General features: G+C 46.8%; 1 protein-coding gene across 3 annotated transcripts in view; it reads left to right on the forward strand.

The window, feature by feature from the left end:
* LOC139028691 (uncharacterized) overlaps window positions 1-13,916 on the forward strand; it is an 85,445-nt gene that overhangs the window by 30,020 nt on the left and 41,509 nt on the right. Inside the window, exon 1 of one of the 3 annotated variants that reach the window (XM_070446678.1) lies at window positions 9,121-9,304. The exons of the other annotated variants lie outside the window; for them this stretch is intronic. Coding sequence (XP_070302779.1) covers window positions 9,266-9,304 — 39 coding nt within the window. The 5' untranslated portion in view covers window positions 9,121-9,265. Of the gene's footprint in view, window positions 1-9,120; window positions 9,305-13,916 lie in introns of those variants that run through there. 3 annotated transcript variants of the gene reach the window in all.

Here is a 13,916-nt window from a genome sequence, read left to right on the forward strand (position 1 = left end):
TACCGTTCCCTAATGTCCTGGGATAGGCCTCTCTCTGTGTGTGTGCGGGTGCGCACGTTCGCGTGTGGTGCACACGTGCATGTGTGTCTGTGTCTGTATGTGTGGTGTGTGTGTGTGTGTGTGTTTATTCCTCACAATAGTGTCACTTGACAGGAGAGTGTATTGCACCTCGAAGAACTAGAGTGTGATGGCAGCCATTACAGCTATGTACATCATTAGTTTAATGATGTAAAATAACATCTCAGCTTGTGTTCCTACAGTTGTCACGTTCCTGACCTGTTTTCTGTTGTTTTTTGAACTTTGTTTAGTTGGTCAGGACGTGAGCTGGGTGGGTAGTCTATGTTATGTGTTTCTATGTTGGGTTAAATGTGTTGCCTGATATGGTTCTCAATTAGGGCAGGTGTTTGACGTTTCCTCTGATTGAGAACCATATTAAGGTAGGCTGTTCTCACTGTTTGTTTGGGGTGATTGTTCCTGTGTCTGTTTGCCACCACACGGGACGTTTCGTTTGTTCGTTCGTTTGGCTAGTCTTTCCTGTTCGTGCGTTCTTTGTGTCTATGTAAGTTCTCAAGTTCAGGTCTGTCTACGTCGTTTTGTTGTTTTGTTTCTATTCAAGTGTTCTTCGTATGTTCGTCTTTGCTTTAATAAATATTCATTGTGTCTACATACCTCGCTGCGTGTTGGTCCGATCCATGCTCCTCCTCGTCCGAGGAGGAGGAATATGACGAACGTTACAGAACCACCCACCTAACCCGGACCAAGCAGCAGCAGCAGGAGAGGCTGCAGCAGACAGCAGCAGCAGCAGCAGGAGAGGCTGCACTATTTGGAGGAATGGACATGGGAGGACGAATTAGACGGCAAAGGACCCTGGCAGAGCCAGGGGAATATCGCCGCCCCAAAGAAAGCTGGAGGCAGCGAAGGCGGAGAGGCGCTATTATGAGGCGCTAGCACGGCAGAGCGGGCTGGAGGCCCGAGAGGCAGCCCCAAAAATGTATTGGGGGGGGCACACGGGGAGTGTGGCAGAGTCAGAGAGTCAGACCTGAGCCAACTCCCCCTGCTTACCGTAAGGAGCCGGTCAGGCGGAATTGGAGGTGAGCGACGCAGAGACAGTGAAGGAGTTAATGGGGAAATTGGAGGAGAGAGTTATGAGGGAGGTGCTGGTTTTGGTGCATGAGGCACGACATCCGCCCGAACTGAACGTGTCGGGAGTTGATGTCACCGGGAACAGCTTCCATACTCGTCCTGAGGTGCGTGCTAGCCGTCTGGTTAAGACTGTGTCAGCCTCACGCACCAGGCCTCCTGTGCGCCCTCCCTAGCCCTGCACGTCCTCTGCCAGCTCGGCGCTACAGCTCTCCCAGCCGTGTTTCCAGTGGAGAGAGAGGGCGTCGTACGGGCAGGCACCGTGTTATGCGGTGGAGCGCACGGTGTCCCCGTGCGTGTGCTTAGCCCGGTGCGCAACATCCCAGTCCCCACATCTGCCGGCTAGGGTGAAGATCCAGCCAGGGCGGATGGTGCCAGCCCTGCTCTCAAGACCTCCAGTGCGCCTCACGGTCCGGTCTGTCCAGTACACCAGTGGCCTACACCACGCACCAGGTTCCAGTGCGTCTTCCAAGGCCCAGTTCCTCCTCCACGCACTCTCCCTGTGGTGCGTGTCTCCAGCCCGGTACCACCAGTTCCGGCACCACGCACCAAGCCTCCTGTGCGTCTCCAGAGCCCTGTACGCACTGTTCCTTCTCCCGCACTCGCCCTGAGGTGCGTGCCCTCAGCCCGGTACCACCAGTTCGCGTACCACGCACCAGGCCTATAGTGCGCCTCGAGATTCCAGTGTGCCCTGTTCCTGCTCCCCGCACTAGCCTTGAGGTGCGTGTCTCCAGTCCGTACCACCAGTTCCGGCACCAGGCACCAGGCCTACTGTGCGCCTCAGCAGGTCAGAGGCGGTCATCTGCCCAGCGCCATCTGAGCCATCCGTCTGCCCAGCGCCGTCTGAGCCATCCGTCTGCCCAGCGCCTTAGCCTGTCTGCCAGCGCCATCTGAGCCATCCGTCTGCCCAGCGCCATCTAGCCTCCGTCCAGTCAGGAGCTGCCAGAACCGCCAGCCAGTCAGGAGCTGCCAGAGCCGCCAGCCAGTCAGGAGCTGCCAGAGCCGCCAGCCAGTCAGGAGCTTCCCAGAGCCGCCAGCCAGTCATGAAGCTGCCCTTCCAGTCATGAGCTGCCTTCCAGTCATGAGCTGCCTTCCAGTCATGAGCTTGCCTTCCAGTCATTGAGCTGCCTCCAGTCATGAGCTTGCCTCCATCATGAGCTGCCATATAGTCCGGAGCTGCATCTAGTCCGAGAGCAACCATTCAGTCCAGAGCTGCCTCTCTGTCCGGAGTTGCCCCTCTGTCCTAAGCTGCCACTCTGTCCTGAGCTACCTCTCTGTCCTGGGCTACCTCTTTTCCTGAAGCTACCTCTCTGTCCTGAGTTGTCTCCGCTATTTAGAGGGGGCCTTGGTGAAGGTTCCTGGACCAGGATCGGTGGGCGAGGGTCACCACTCAAGGGACAGCTAAGGGAGGGGGACAAAGACAATGGTGAGTGGGTGTCCTCGTCCTGCGCCGGAGCCCGCACGTCGCGGACAGATGCCCCACCCAGACCTCCCCTTGAGTTTTAGAGGTGCGCCCGGAGTTCGCACCTTGAGGGGGGTTCTGTCACGTTCCTGACCTGTTTTTCTGTTTGTTTTTGAACTTTGTTTAGTTTGGTCAGGACGTGAGCTGGGTGGTAGTCTATGTTATGTGTTGCTATGTTGGGTTAAATTTGTGTTGCCTGATATGGTTCTCAATTAGGGGCAGGTGTTTGGACGTTTCCTCTGATTGAGAACCATATTAAGGTAGGCTGTTCTCACTGTTTGTTTTGTGGGTGATTGTTCCTGGTTCTGTGTCTTTTGCACCACAACGGGACTGTTTCGTTGTTCGTTCGTTTGGCTAGTCTTTCCTGTTCGTGCGTTCTTCGTGTCTATGTAAGTTCTCAAGTTCAGGTCTGTCTACGTCGTTTTGTTGTTTTGTTTCTATTCAAGTGTTCTTCGTATGTTCGTCTTTGCTTTAATAAATATTAATTGTGTCTACATACCTCGCTGCGTGTTGGTCCGATCCATGCTCCTCCTCGTCCGAGGAGGAGGAATATGACGAACGTTACAACAGTCCTGAATTTATTTTTCATTTTTGGAGGCTCAGACCACAGGTATTGATTTGGTTTGGTCTTTGACTCACAGTTCTTAGGAAGAATGTGAAAGTATGTAGTGCATCCTACTGCCTGGTTATCCCTGCACACAATCTCTGTTGGTGCATGTAATGACACACAGTGAGGACCCCGAACCAACCCCGCTCCACTAAGCCCACTCACAGCCACTAGTCGGCCTGAATTACCCCACACACTCACTGGCAAGTCACCTGTCACCACACACACTAGTCACCACAGGAGCTGTCATCTGGCTGAGCCGGTTCAGAGGAGAGGGGAACTCGGACACACTCAAGGGCAACCACAATGCTCTGAGAATGAGCAGATGAGGCCACACACACCCTGACCTTGAGGAATTGAGGAGAGTATAAAGGAGAGGAGAGCAGGAGAGGAGAGGCGGAGGTGAGATGGGGGAAAGAATAAGAAAAGGGGATAGGAAAGTAGTGGGGAGGACAGAATATAGAAAAAAGGGAGATTACAGTAAAAGCGAAGGACCTAGCCACTCATGACAGTGCTGGTCCCAAGCCAAGGCACTCTACTGGGCTTCCATAATAACCGAGAGGCATTGTACTGTCCCTGGGAAGAGACTGGAACAGAGGGGAGTGGAGGGAGGGAGAGGAGAGGCGCTGACTGACTGGACACACTGAGAACACAGCAGCTGAAGTGTTTTCCTCTGTGGTTCAAATCTCTGGAATGAATGTAAATACTGTTAGAGGAAAGGGAACAACTCATTGTAAGACCGAAACTTCATAGTGATGTAGGGTATTCCCTCAAACTTAGGTATGTTGTTGTTGTCTGTGGTGAGTCGATGATACAGTTGAGAATGTCACTGCTAGCAACAGCAGTTAGCCACGTTTAAGGCCATGCTCTCTGTTTAGCCTTGTGATTTGGGTTTCCCTAGCTGTCTTGCCAAACACCAAACTTGGTATCTTTGTTGTTTTATTAGGATCCCCATTAACTGTTGCGAAAGCAGCAGCTCCTCATCCTGGGGTCCACACAAAACATAGAACATGACATAATACAGAACATTAAGAAACCATAGCCTACATATCAATACATACACCCAAAATATCTGGGTCAAATAGAGGCGAGGCGTTGTGTCGTGATGTTGTTTTTTTTAAACCAGCTCTGCAGTTCATTTGAGCAATATGAGATGGAAGGAAGTTCCGTGCAATAATGGCTCTAGGACCAGGCTAAAGGGCTTCGGCTTTCACATTACATTTCGGAATTCTCTCTCTCTCTCTCTTCTCTCTCCTTCTTCTTCTCCTCTCTCTCTCCTCTCTCTCTCTCTCTCTCTCTCTCTCTTCTCTCTCTCTCTCTCTCTCTCTCTCTCTCTCTCTCTCTCTCTCTCTCTCTCTCTCTCTCTCTCTCTCTCTCTCTCTCTCTCTCTCTTCTCTCTCTCTCTCTCTCTCTCTCTCTCTCTCTCTCTCTCTCTCTCTCTCTCTCTCTCTCTCTCTCTCTCTCTCTCTCTCTCTCTCTCTCCTTGTCCTCTCTCTCTCTCCTTGTCCTCACTCTGAAGCAGAGGCCTCTGCCATACGTTCTTCTCTGGTATTAATTCAACCAATCAACATTCCTTCTCACAAGCATTCCTGTTCCCCATCTCATTCTCCTTTTCTCTTCTTCTCTCCTTCTCTTCTTCTTTTCTTCTCCCTCTTTCCCACAGAAAATGAAACAAAAGCCAAATGCAGAAAAAAATGTTGTCTGAACCTGCCAGTGCAGTACCAGCCAGTCACATCAGAGTCACTGCCATCGGTAGAATAGAGGCTGGCCCTGGCCATGGCATGGAACCCAGAGTCTCTCTTTTGTTGTCCGGGTACCTAAGGCAAACCTGTAAACCTGTATAGCAGACACACAATAGCCAGGCCTGTTTTGAACCAATAAGCAATAAGACCCAAGGGGGTGTGGTATATGGCCAATATTCCACTGCTATGGACTGTTTTTATGCACGACGCAACTGGGAGTGCCTGGACACAGCCCTTAGCCGTGGAATATTGGCCATATAGCACAAACCCACGAGGTACCTTATTGCTATTATAAACTTGTTACCAATGTAATTAGAGCAGTAAAAATAAATGTTTTGTCATACCCGCGATATACCACGGCTGTCAGTCAATCAGCATTCAGGGCTCGAACCACCCAGTTTCTAAATGAGTTGTTATAATATTCTAGGTCGGCTCTCATGAGAGGACATTAACACTTCAACCTGTTCTAATAAATAGAAGGATGTTTTTGATTATCATATTAATATGGCCCATGGGGCCCTGGTCAAAAGTAGTGCACTGTATAGGGAATAGGGTGCCATTTGGGATGGCAAGCATGCCTCTCCTCTGTGAGGTTATATAAGGTTATAGAGGTTATATAGGGACCACAGACAGAGGTAGCTGCTGGCATTGGCCTAACTAACCTAAGGATGTGTCACTCTGTGGACTGGTGATAGGTTGATAGCTGAAGGGTGGACAGGGACATACATGGATGTCTATGTAGGATAGTGGAGTGGATCCTTTGTAGATGGAAATATTGCTAACTGGACCCCATATGCTCTGCTCATATGCTCTGCTCTCAGAATAGACTGGAAGCCCCCTGTTAAACACACAAACACACACACACACACAGCCTTGGTGTCATCCCATCTATAAATGGACCACTGATGATTCAATGCGTAAAACTGTTCAACAACTGCTATTAAACCAGTAAACATGCCATGCAGAGCCAAGGGGAATTTGGGGGGATGACTACCCAGCAAACCAGGAACATTCCCAGTACATTAGTTAACATTCCCATTAAGTTCTCTGACCTAAATAGCTGTAGCATCTCCCTCCGAGCACATCTGGTGTTTGGGTTAAAGTTAAAGATAAGATGTACCTTTGGCATCAGGATGTCAGGAGCTGCTCAGAGAAAGCAGTTGTAAGCAAAGCCTCAGTAGAGTAAGGACATACTGCTCCATATGAAATGATAGTCTGCTCAGCTTACTGAGGTTAGCAACGTTTTATTGAAGAGTATGAAAATGTATTCTTATTTTGTGTGTAACTGGTGGATGCTGCTGGGTCTGAGTGTGATGCGGGGAATGAACATTGAAATGCAAAACAAGTTTATGAGAACCGGAGGAAACTCCATAAGAGAACTGGCGGAAACTCCATAAGAGAACTGGCGGAAACTCCATAAGAGAACTGGCGGAAACTCCATAAGAGAACTGGAGGAAACTCCATAAGAGAACTGGCGGAAACTCCATAAGAGAACTGGCGGAAACTCCATAAGAGAACTGGAGGAAACTCCATTAAAGAACTGGAGGAAACTCCATTAGAGAACTGGAGGAAACTCCATAAGAGAACTGGAGGAAACTCCATTAGAGAACCGAAGGAAACTCCATAAGAGAGAACTGCGAGGAAACTCCATTAGAGAACCGAAGGAAACTCCATTAGAGAACTGGAGGAAACTCCATTAGAGAACTGGAGGAAACTCCATAAGAGAACTGAAGGAAGCTCCATAAGACAATCGGAGGAAACTCCATATCAAGGGGATTTTATTACATCCCAAAAACATTCAAATAATGTTTTTGATAACAAAAGCTTATTTTTTTTCAGAAACATGTTTTTTTGTGTCCACAACATGTGTTACAACCACCACACAGAACATTCCTCCAACATTCTTATTAGGTTTCCAGGTAATGTAAGAACAAACCTGAACAGTTTGTGTGTTATTATAACTTTTGAGGCAACCTAATGAATGTTCTGGAACATTCACACAACCAATTTTGGTTTGCTGGTTGGTCTCATTCTGTGTGGTCAAGTGAAGTGACCACATTAAGAACTTGTCCATATGGCCATATGGTGTTCTTGTCCCAACCTGGGATCGGTTACAGTCATGACACAGTGTGACCTTTTATATTTCACAATAACAGGAAAACTGTTCAACCAACCAATGAGAATCACTTCCTGTTATTTCTACCTCTTCTGATGTGTCATCATGGAGGTATGATCCATCCAGATCAGTCAGTTGGTCAGATGTTACAATCCACAGCAGCTTAGAAAAAGGCTCAGCCCATTCCCTCAGTTCTAAGGGCTGAGCTGTGTAGCCAGGGAAGCTGTGTAGCCAGGGAAGCTGTGTAGCCAGCACATATCCATTTTATTTCAGTCCTTCTGGGAAGAGGAGCAGGCCAGAGCCAGAGTTGCCTGAGAGAAAAGGCTGAGTCATCATGGCCTACAGCTCCAGCTCCGGGAGGAAATGTACTGTTTTCTTCTGTTACTGCTGGCTCTCAGCTCTATCTGAAACACAGAGCAGCACGGCTGCAGAACCCATTAAATATGCTTTTATTTGACACGGATGATAGGTTCAATTCAGAGTGTGCAGAGACGCATGAGGTGTGGAGGGGGGGGGGGGGGGGGCGGGAGATGTGGTGGTAGGAGAGATGGTGGGTGTAGGGAGAGATGGGTGGGTGGTAGGGAAGATGGGGGTGGTAGGGGGGAGGGAGTGAGAAAGAGAGAAACAGAGAGTGTTGGAGGGAGGGAGGAGGGAGAGGGAGAGGGAGGGAGGATGGGAGAATGAGAGAATGAGGATGAATTGACATGGTGTAATGACATGTTGACACAGCAGAGGGCGATGTGTATCTATGTTCTGTCATTTTTGCGGGCATTGAGATTAGCCACGATAACACAGGTATTATTTTACAGGTCTGGTTGCATTGAGAACAAATGAAAGCAATATGCCAATGTAGGGACCGTATGAGAAGTCTGTCAATGTATGACATGTGCACCATTTCATGAAAATCAAAGCCAGCGTTTAGATTTGCTCTTCACCGCAGTCCCAAAGTATACATTCAACATGACCCTTTATAACACACAAATACCTGTAAATGCATCTTTCACATTGGAAAGATTCTCCCAAGTTTGTATCACTCTCCTGTCTCACTTCTCTTAATAACAGCATTCCCCCTGTGCTGTTTTGGCTAGTTCCGTTCCGTTCCGCACGTGCCTGTTCCGTTCCTTTCTGTTGATATACAGTGTTTACATGGCCAGTCTCTGCACTATGTCTGGTATCCCCTATCCCTGTCCAGAGTGCATGGATCACCACAACTGGGACTGCGTAAAGATGACATGTTAGATGTGTAAATCAAATCAGTTCAAATAGTCTTCTGACCAACTTTGTCTGCCTTAATCATGCTGAAAAAGTGTGTGAGTTGCATGTGGTTGATTAAGCTCTGAGTAATGTTAAAGATATCATTCATCTGTTGAGTTACAGTACCAGTAGTGACACTGTACACCTTTGCTGTTGATTTGTACAGCTGGATATGTTGCTGAAGCAGTTCATGACACCTGTGTTAGAACCCGAACCAGACCTCCTAGAACTCTTAGAGTTACTATAGATCCTTCAAGTGCTGAGCTCCTCCTCTAGTGTAAACCACTTGGAACACCACTTTTGTGGGCTCTCAGAAAATACTTAAAAACGGCTTGCCTGTAACGATCTCGCTCTCTCTCTTTGGGGTGTACGAGCCATGTGCGGGAAACATTTAGTGAATGTGGGGGAGGTATGCAGTTCTCTCTTAAACACTCGTAAGTAACACTAAAGTGTGGACATTAGAGTGTGGACATTAGAGTGTGGACTACAGGCTGCTTGCTTATTGCGGCACAATAACTCCTTTAACTCCTAAACACTTCCAGAGTAACACTAGAGTGTATAACTAGACTGGAGGCTGTGCTGCTTATTGCTTATTGCAGGCACAAGGCCTCCTATGTTGCCCTGTGGTGATTAGCTCTCATTGTTATGCAACTCCTTAGCAGCATAAGCTTCTGGCATGGCTCCTTCCTTCCCTCCCTTCTTCCCTCGTTCCCTGTCTTTTTTTCTCTCTCTCTCTCTCTCCCTCTCTCCGCTCCCTCCCTGTCCAGCTCTAAGTCTATTTAAAATAGCAACAGGTTGAGTGAGCATGAGGCTAGGAGAGCTGCCAGGACTACAAACCCTGCGCCGGAGCACGGCCTGGGAGTAGAGGAATAAGAGGGGGAGAGTAGAGGAAGAGAGAGGGGGAGAGACGAAGGGTCTCTCTCCTCCACCAGCACACTCTCAAAATGCTGAGTGTTATGTACTTCCTCCGCTCTTTCTTCGAGGTAAGGGATCTTCGGTTTCTTTCTTTGACTCTCTGAGGTAAAGGGAGCACTGTTTTCCTTTTCTTTCTCGCTCTCTCTCTATTCCCTGTTTCTTTCTCTTACAGGAACTTTTGTTTTTGTCTCTTAGTTTGTTCCCACACTGGGAGAGAGAGGGAGTGGACTAGCTAGATTTACTGAGTGCTAATTTCACGTTTGTTGTCATGAGGTGGTTCTCTCTCATGCAGAACTCAATGGCAGACAGAAACTCCTACCTCTGCTGTTAACCGTCAGTAAGCCAGAACAAGATGTCAGTTGTCCTGTTATTGTGTTTGGTTGTTTGGAGTGTCAGGTGACATGGTCATTGCCAAGATTGAACCACACTGTATGCTCATTTCCCAGTATTGTAAACTTGCCTCTTCTGTGTGGAAAATGTCTTATTGATAGTCATGTGAGGGCAGTTTTTATCTGCCATTCAGATTGAAATGAGCACCTGGGTTTGCTTTGTAAATGTTTTCTCTTCGTGTTAGTGCTCCATAGTTCTTCTAGGTTTAAAAAAAAGTTTCTGTGATCTAACTGCTCAGATGTTGATGGATGGTTGGACCTGTACCATGATGCCTGTTGGATCCTGTCCCTATTCACACACACACACACACAAACACCCCACAAACAATGGGGCGTACTGCTTTATGCAGGAGTGAAAAAAAAAGGAGAGAGGGAGAGAGAGAGAGAGAGAGAGAAAGAGAGAGAGAGAGAGAGAGAGAGAGAGAGAGAGAGAGAGAGAGAGAGAGAGATAGAGAGAGAGAGAGAGAGAGAGAGAGAGAGAGAGAGAGAGAGAGAGAGAGAGAGAGAGAGAGAGAGAGAGAGAGAGAGAGAGAGAGAGAGAGAGAGAGAGAGAGAGAGAGAGAGAGAGAGAGAGAGAGAGAGAGAGAGAGAGAGAGAGAGAGAGAGAGAGAGGAAGAGAGAGAGAGAGAGAGAGAGAGAGAGAGAGAGAGAGAGAGAGAGAGAGAGAGAGAGAGGAGATTGAGAGATGTTCCCCCAGTAGCTGAAGCCTCGGCATGAGGCTGGCGGTAGAGTCAGGAACAGGCTATTATCGCTATTATCAGCTTTACCAGGAGGCTTTGAGGCCGGCTGGTTTCACCTGTTGCTGATTACAACACTTGTCCTGTTCTATCTCCTCCATGGAGACACTGAACTGGTTTGTTGTTTAGATCATTATGGGATTTAGCTCTCTGTGCCTGGGATGCATGGCAACCGGCCGATCAAATGTCAGAGGCAGGTCCTTATGCAGGAAGCAGGAATTTTAAGTGTATCTAATTGGTTGAGTGGCGTGGGGGGGGGCTCACTTTGATCATCGTAGTCCCGTGTGGCTCAGTTGGCTAAATGACTAAAAATGTCAACGGAATTGTGTGGCAAAAACCACTCATATCCAATCCCTCACATTCCTTAGTGGTGACAGACTGGAGAACACCAGCCATACTATAGGGATGTGACAAACGGAAGACATTTCTTAACATTAAAAAAAAAAAATTGAGGGGGGGTGGGGGTTCTGTTAAAATGATAAGAAAAATGTATTAAATTTCATATGAGTTCACAATGCAGCTGCACTGCTGCCAGCAATGGTTTGGGTCTCACAGTGTGTCCCTTTCAGATGGTGAAGCATGGCACATGTACTCCCATTACTGTACCTCAATTCCACCTTGCAAAGTTTGCATTCTCTTCTCATTTAACTTGGTAAAGTATTGCCATACAGGACTTGGCTGCTGTCGCTTGCCTTTCTCTGCCATTTTTCCAACTGTTAACGACAATGATTTAGTGGTGGAAAGTCGACTCCAAAAGAATTCCTGAGATTCAGTATTTTTGGAATGAGGAGACTGATTATCTGCCATACTTCCGAGAACACAAACACTTGCATTTTTCATAGCGAGCTAGCGAGGGATGGAGAGAGAGGGGAGGGGCACCGTATAGGCAGGTCAGCCACCAGGCAGACAGAGTCAGGGTGTTTTCACATATAGTCCTCTTTAAAAGAACCAATGTCAGTCCTCTTTAAAGTGAGCTCTGGGGTAAAAAATGCTAAAGAACTTTGTTCTCTTTGTATTCACACTGCCCTTGCATTTGAATGAGAAATCAACTCTTCTGCCAGTTCATGTAACCGATTTTGTGGTCCGAGTCCTTTTTGCATTCACATTGCTATATTTAGAAGAGAACCAAGATATTTTTCCAACATTCACTCAATGCACTCTGAGTTTTTACAAATACAGGACAAGCCATTCAATCAGAATGTGTTTTCAGACAGCTAGATATACCTACTTACATGTTGAAAGCTAATAGATTGCATTTAATTAAAGGATGAGAGATAATACTTGTAAACAGAAGATACTATTAACATGTAAATATTATTGGTAACAGAATAAATAGCAGAAGAAAGACTGTAGAACTGTAGATTAAATAATGCTGTAATTTAAAATTGTACACACAATGTAGGCTACTGGCCCTTTAAGAGCTAGAATAGATTTTGATTCTCACCAAATATGTTGGTGACTTCTCACACTATTCAAACCCCACAATCGAATAAACAGCTGATGAATCTCTCTTTGCCTATAGATTACATATTGCAAATAAAGAATCTGAACTAAAAACTGTATTTTGGAATTTCTGTGCATCCTTGACAATCAATAGTCAATCTCTTAAAACAGCACACATATTTTTTCTGCGGGCTGCAGTTGCATACTATTGGAATAGAACCGTGGTGTGCATGTCTTGGTAATCTGAATCTCGCAATGTCGTGTCCTGCATGACTCACAAATTCACCAAAGTATCCTAAAGTTCTTCCTCTCAGGTTTGATATAAATGACACAGCTTTGCCTAGGTCCAGTTGGGCTATAACACGGAAAACAATATGTTTAGGGTTTTTTCTTAATGTTAAGGATCCCAATCTCATTTAAACGTTCACACCCATAACCCATACTGGTGTCTCGTTGATGTTGAATGTTCTAGTGCCGTTGGTGAAAACTTGACAAATACCCTGGGAGTTTACCACAATATGATCTCAAGACACAAGCAGCGTTATTTACGGTGAAGTAAATCAATCTAAGAGGTAAACAAAGACATAGTCCTCCAAATATCCTGGCTGTTCGTATAGAGGAGGCCTAGACAGTACAGTAGAAACACGTGTTTTAGTAGTGATTCAGTCCAGAGGTATGTAAGTGGACCTCAGAGTTGGATTCCAGTGTGTGATCCCACCCTCTGACTGGGTCCTCTCTATTGCTCGATCTCTATCTCTCTCTATATCACCATACTGCTACTAATACTGCTGCTGCTACCAGTTCTGTCCTCATCCATACTGCTACTAATAATGCTGCTGCTACCAGTTCTGTCCTCATCCATACTGCTACTAATANTGCTGCTGCTACCAGTTCTGTCCTCATCCATACTGCTACTAATAATGCTGCTGCTACCAGTTCTGTCCTTATCCATACTGCTACTAATAATGCTGCTGCTACCAGTTCTGTCCTCATCCATACTGCTACTAATACTGCGCTGCTTACCACGTTCTGTCCTCATCCATACGCTAACTAATACTGCTGCGTGCTACCAGTTCTGTCCTCATCCATACTGCTACTAATATGCTGCTGCTACCAGTTCTGTCCTCATCCATACTGCTACTAATACTGCTGCTGCTACCAGTTCTGTCCTCATCCATACTGCTACTAATACTGGCTGCTACCAGTTCTGTCCTCATCCATACTGCTACTAATACTGCTGCTGGCTACCAGTTCTGTCCTCATCCATACTGCTACTATACTGCTGCTGCTACAGTTCTGTCCTCATCCATACTGCTACTAATACTGCTGCTGCTACCAGTTCTGTCCTCATCCATACTGTACTAATACTGCTGCTGCTACCAGTTCTGTCCTATCCATACTGTACTAATATGCTGCTGCTACCAGTTCTGTCCTCATCCATACTGCTACTAATACTGCTGCTGCTACCAGTTCTGTCCTATCCATACTGCTACTAATATGCTGCTGGCTACCAGTTCTGTCCTCATCCATACTGCTACTAATAATGCTGCTGCTACCAGTTTTCCTCATCATACTGCTACTAATACTGCTGCTGCTACCAGTTCTGTCCTCATCCATACTGCTACTAATACTGCTGCTGCTACCAGTTCTGTCCTCATCATACTGCTACTAATACTGCGCTGCTACCAGTTCTGTCCTCATCCATACTGCTACTAATACTGCTGCTGCTACCAGTTCTGTCCTTAATCCATACTGCTACTAATATGCGGCTGCTACCAGTTCTGTCCTCATCCATACTGCTACTAATACTGCTCTGCTACCAGTTCTGTCCTCATCCATACTGCTACTAATAATGCTGCTGCTACCAGTTCTGTCCTCATCCATACTGCTACTAATAATGCTGCTGCTACCAGTTCTGTCCTTATCCATACTGCTACTAATAATGCTGCTGCTACCAGTTCTGTCCTCATCCATACTGCTACTAATACTGCTGCTGCTACCAGTTCTGTCCTCATCCATACTGCTACTAATATGCTGCTGCTACCAGTTCTGTCCTCATCCATACTGCTACTAATACTGTGCTGCTACAGTTCTGTCTACGTGTATTATCA

The sequence above is a fragment of the Salvelinus sp. IW2-2015 genome, linkage group LG14 (genome assembly GCF_002910315.2).
Source record: "Salvelinus sp. IW2-2015 linkage group LG14, ASM291031v2, whole genome shotgun sequence".
Lineage (NCBI taxonomy): Eukaryota > Metazoa > Chordata > Actinopteri > Salmoniformes > Salmonidae > Salvelinus > Salvelinus sp. IW2-2015.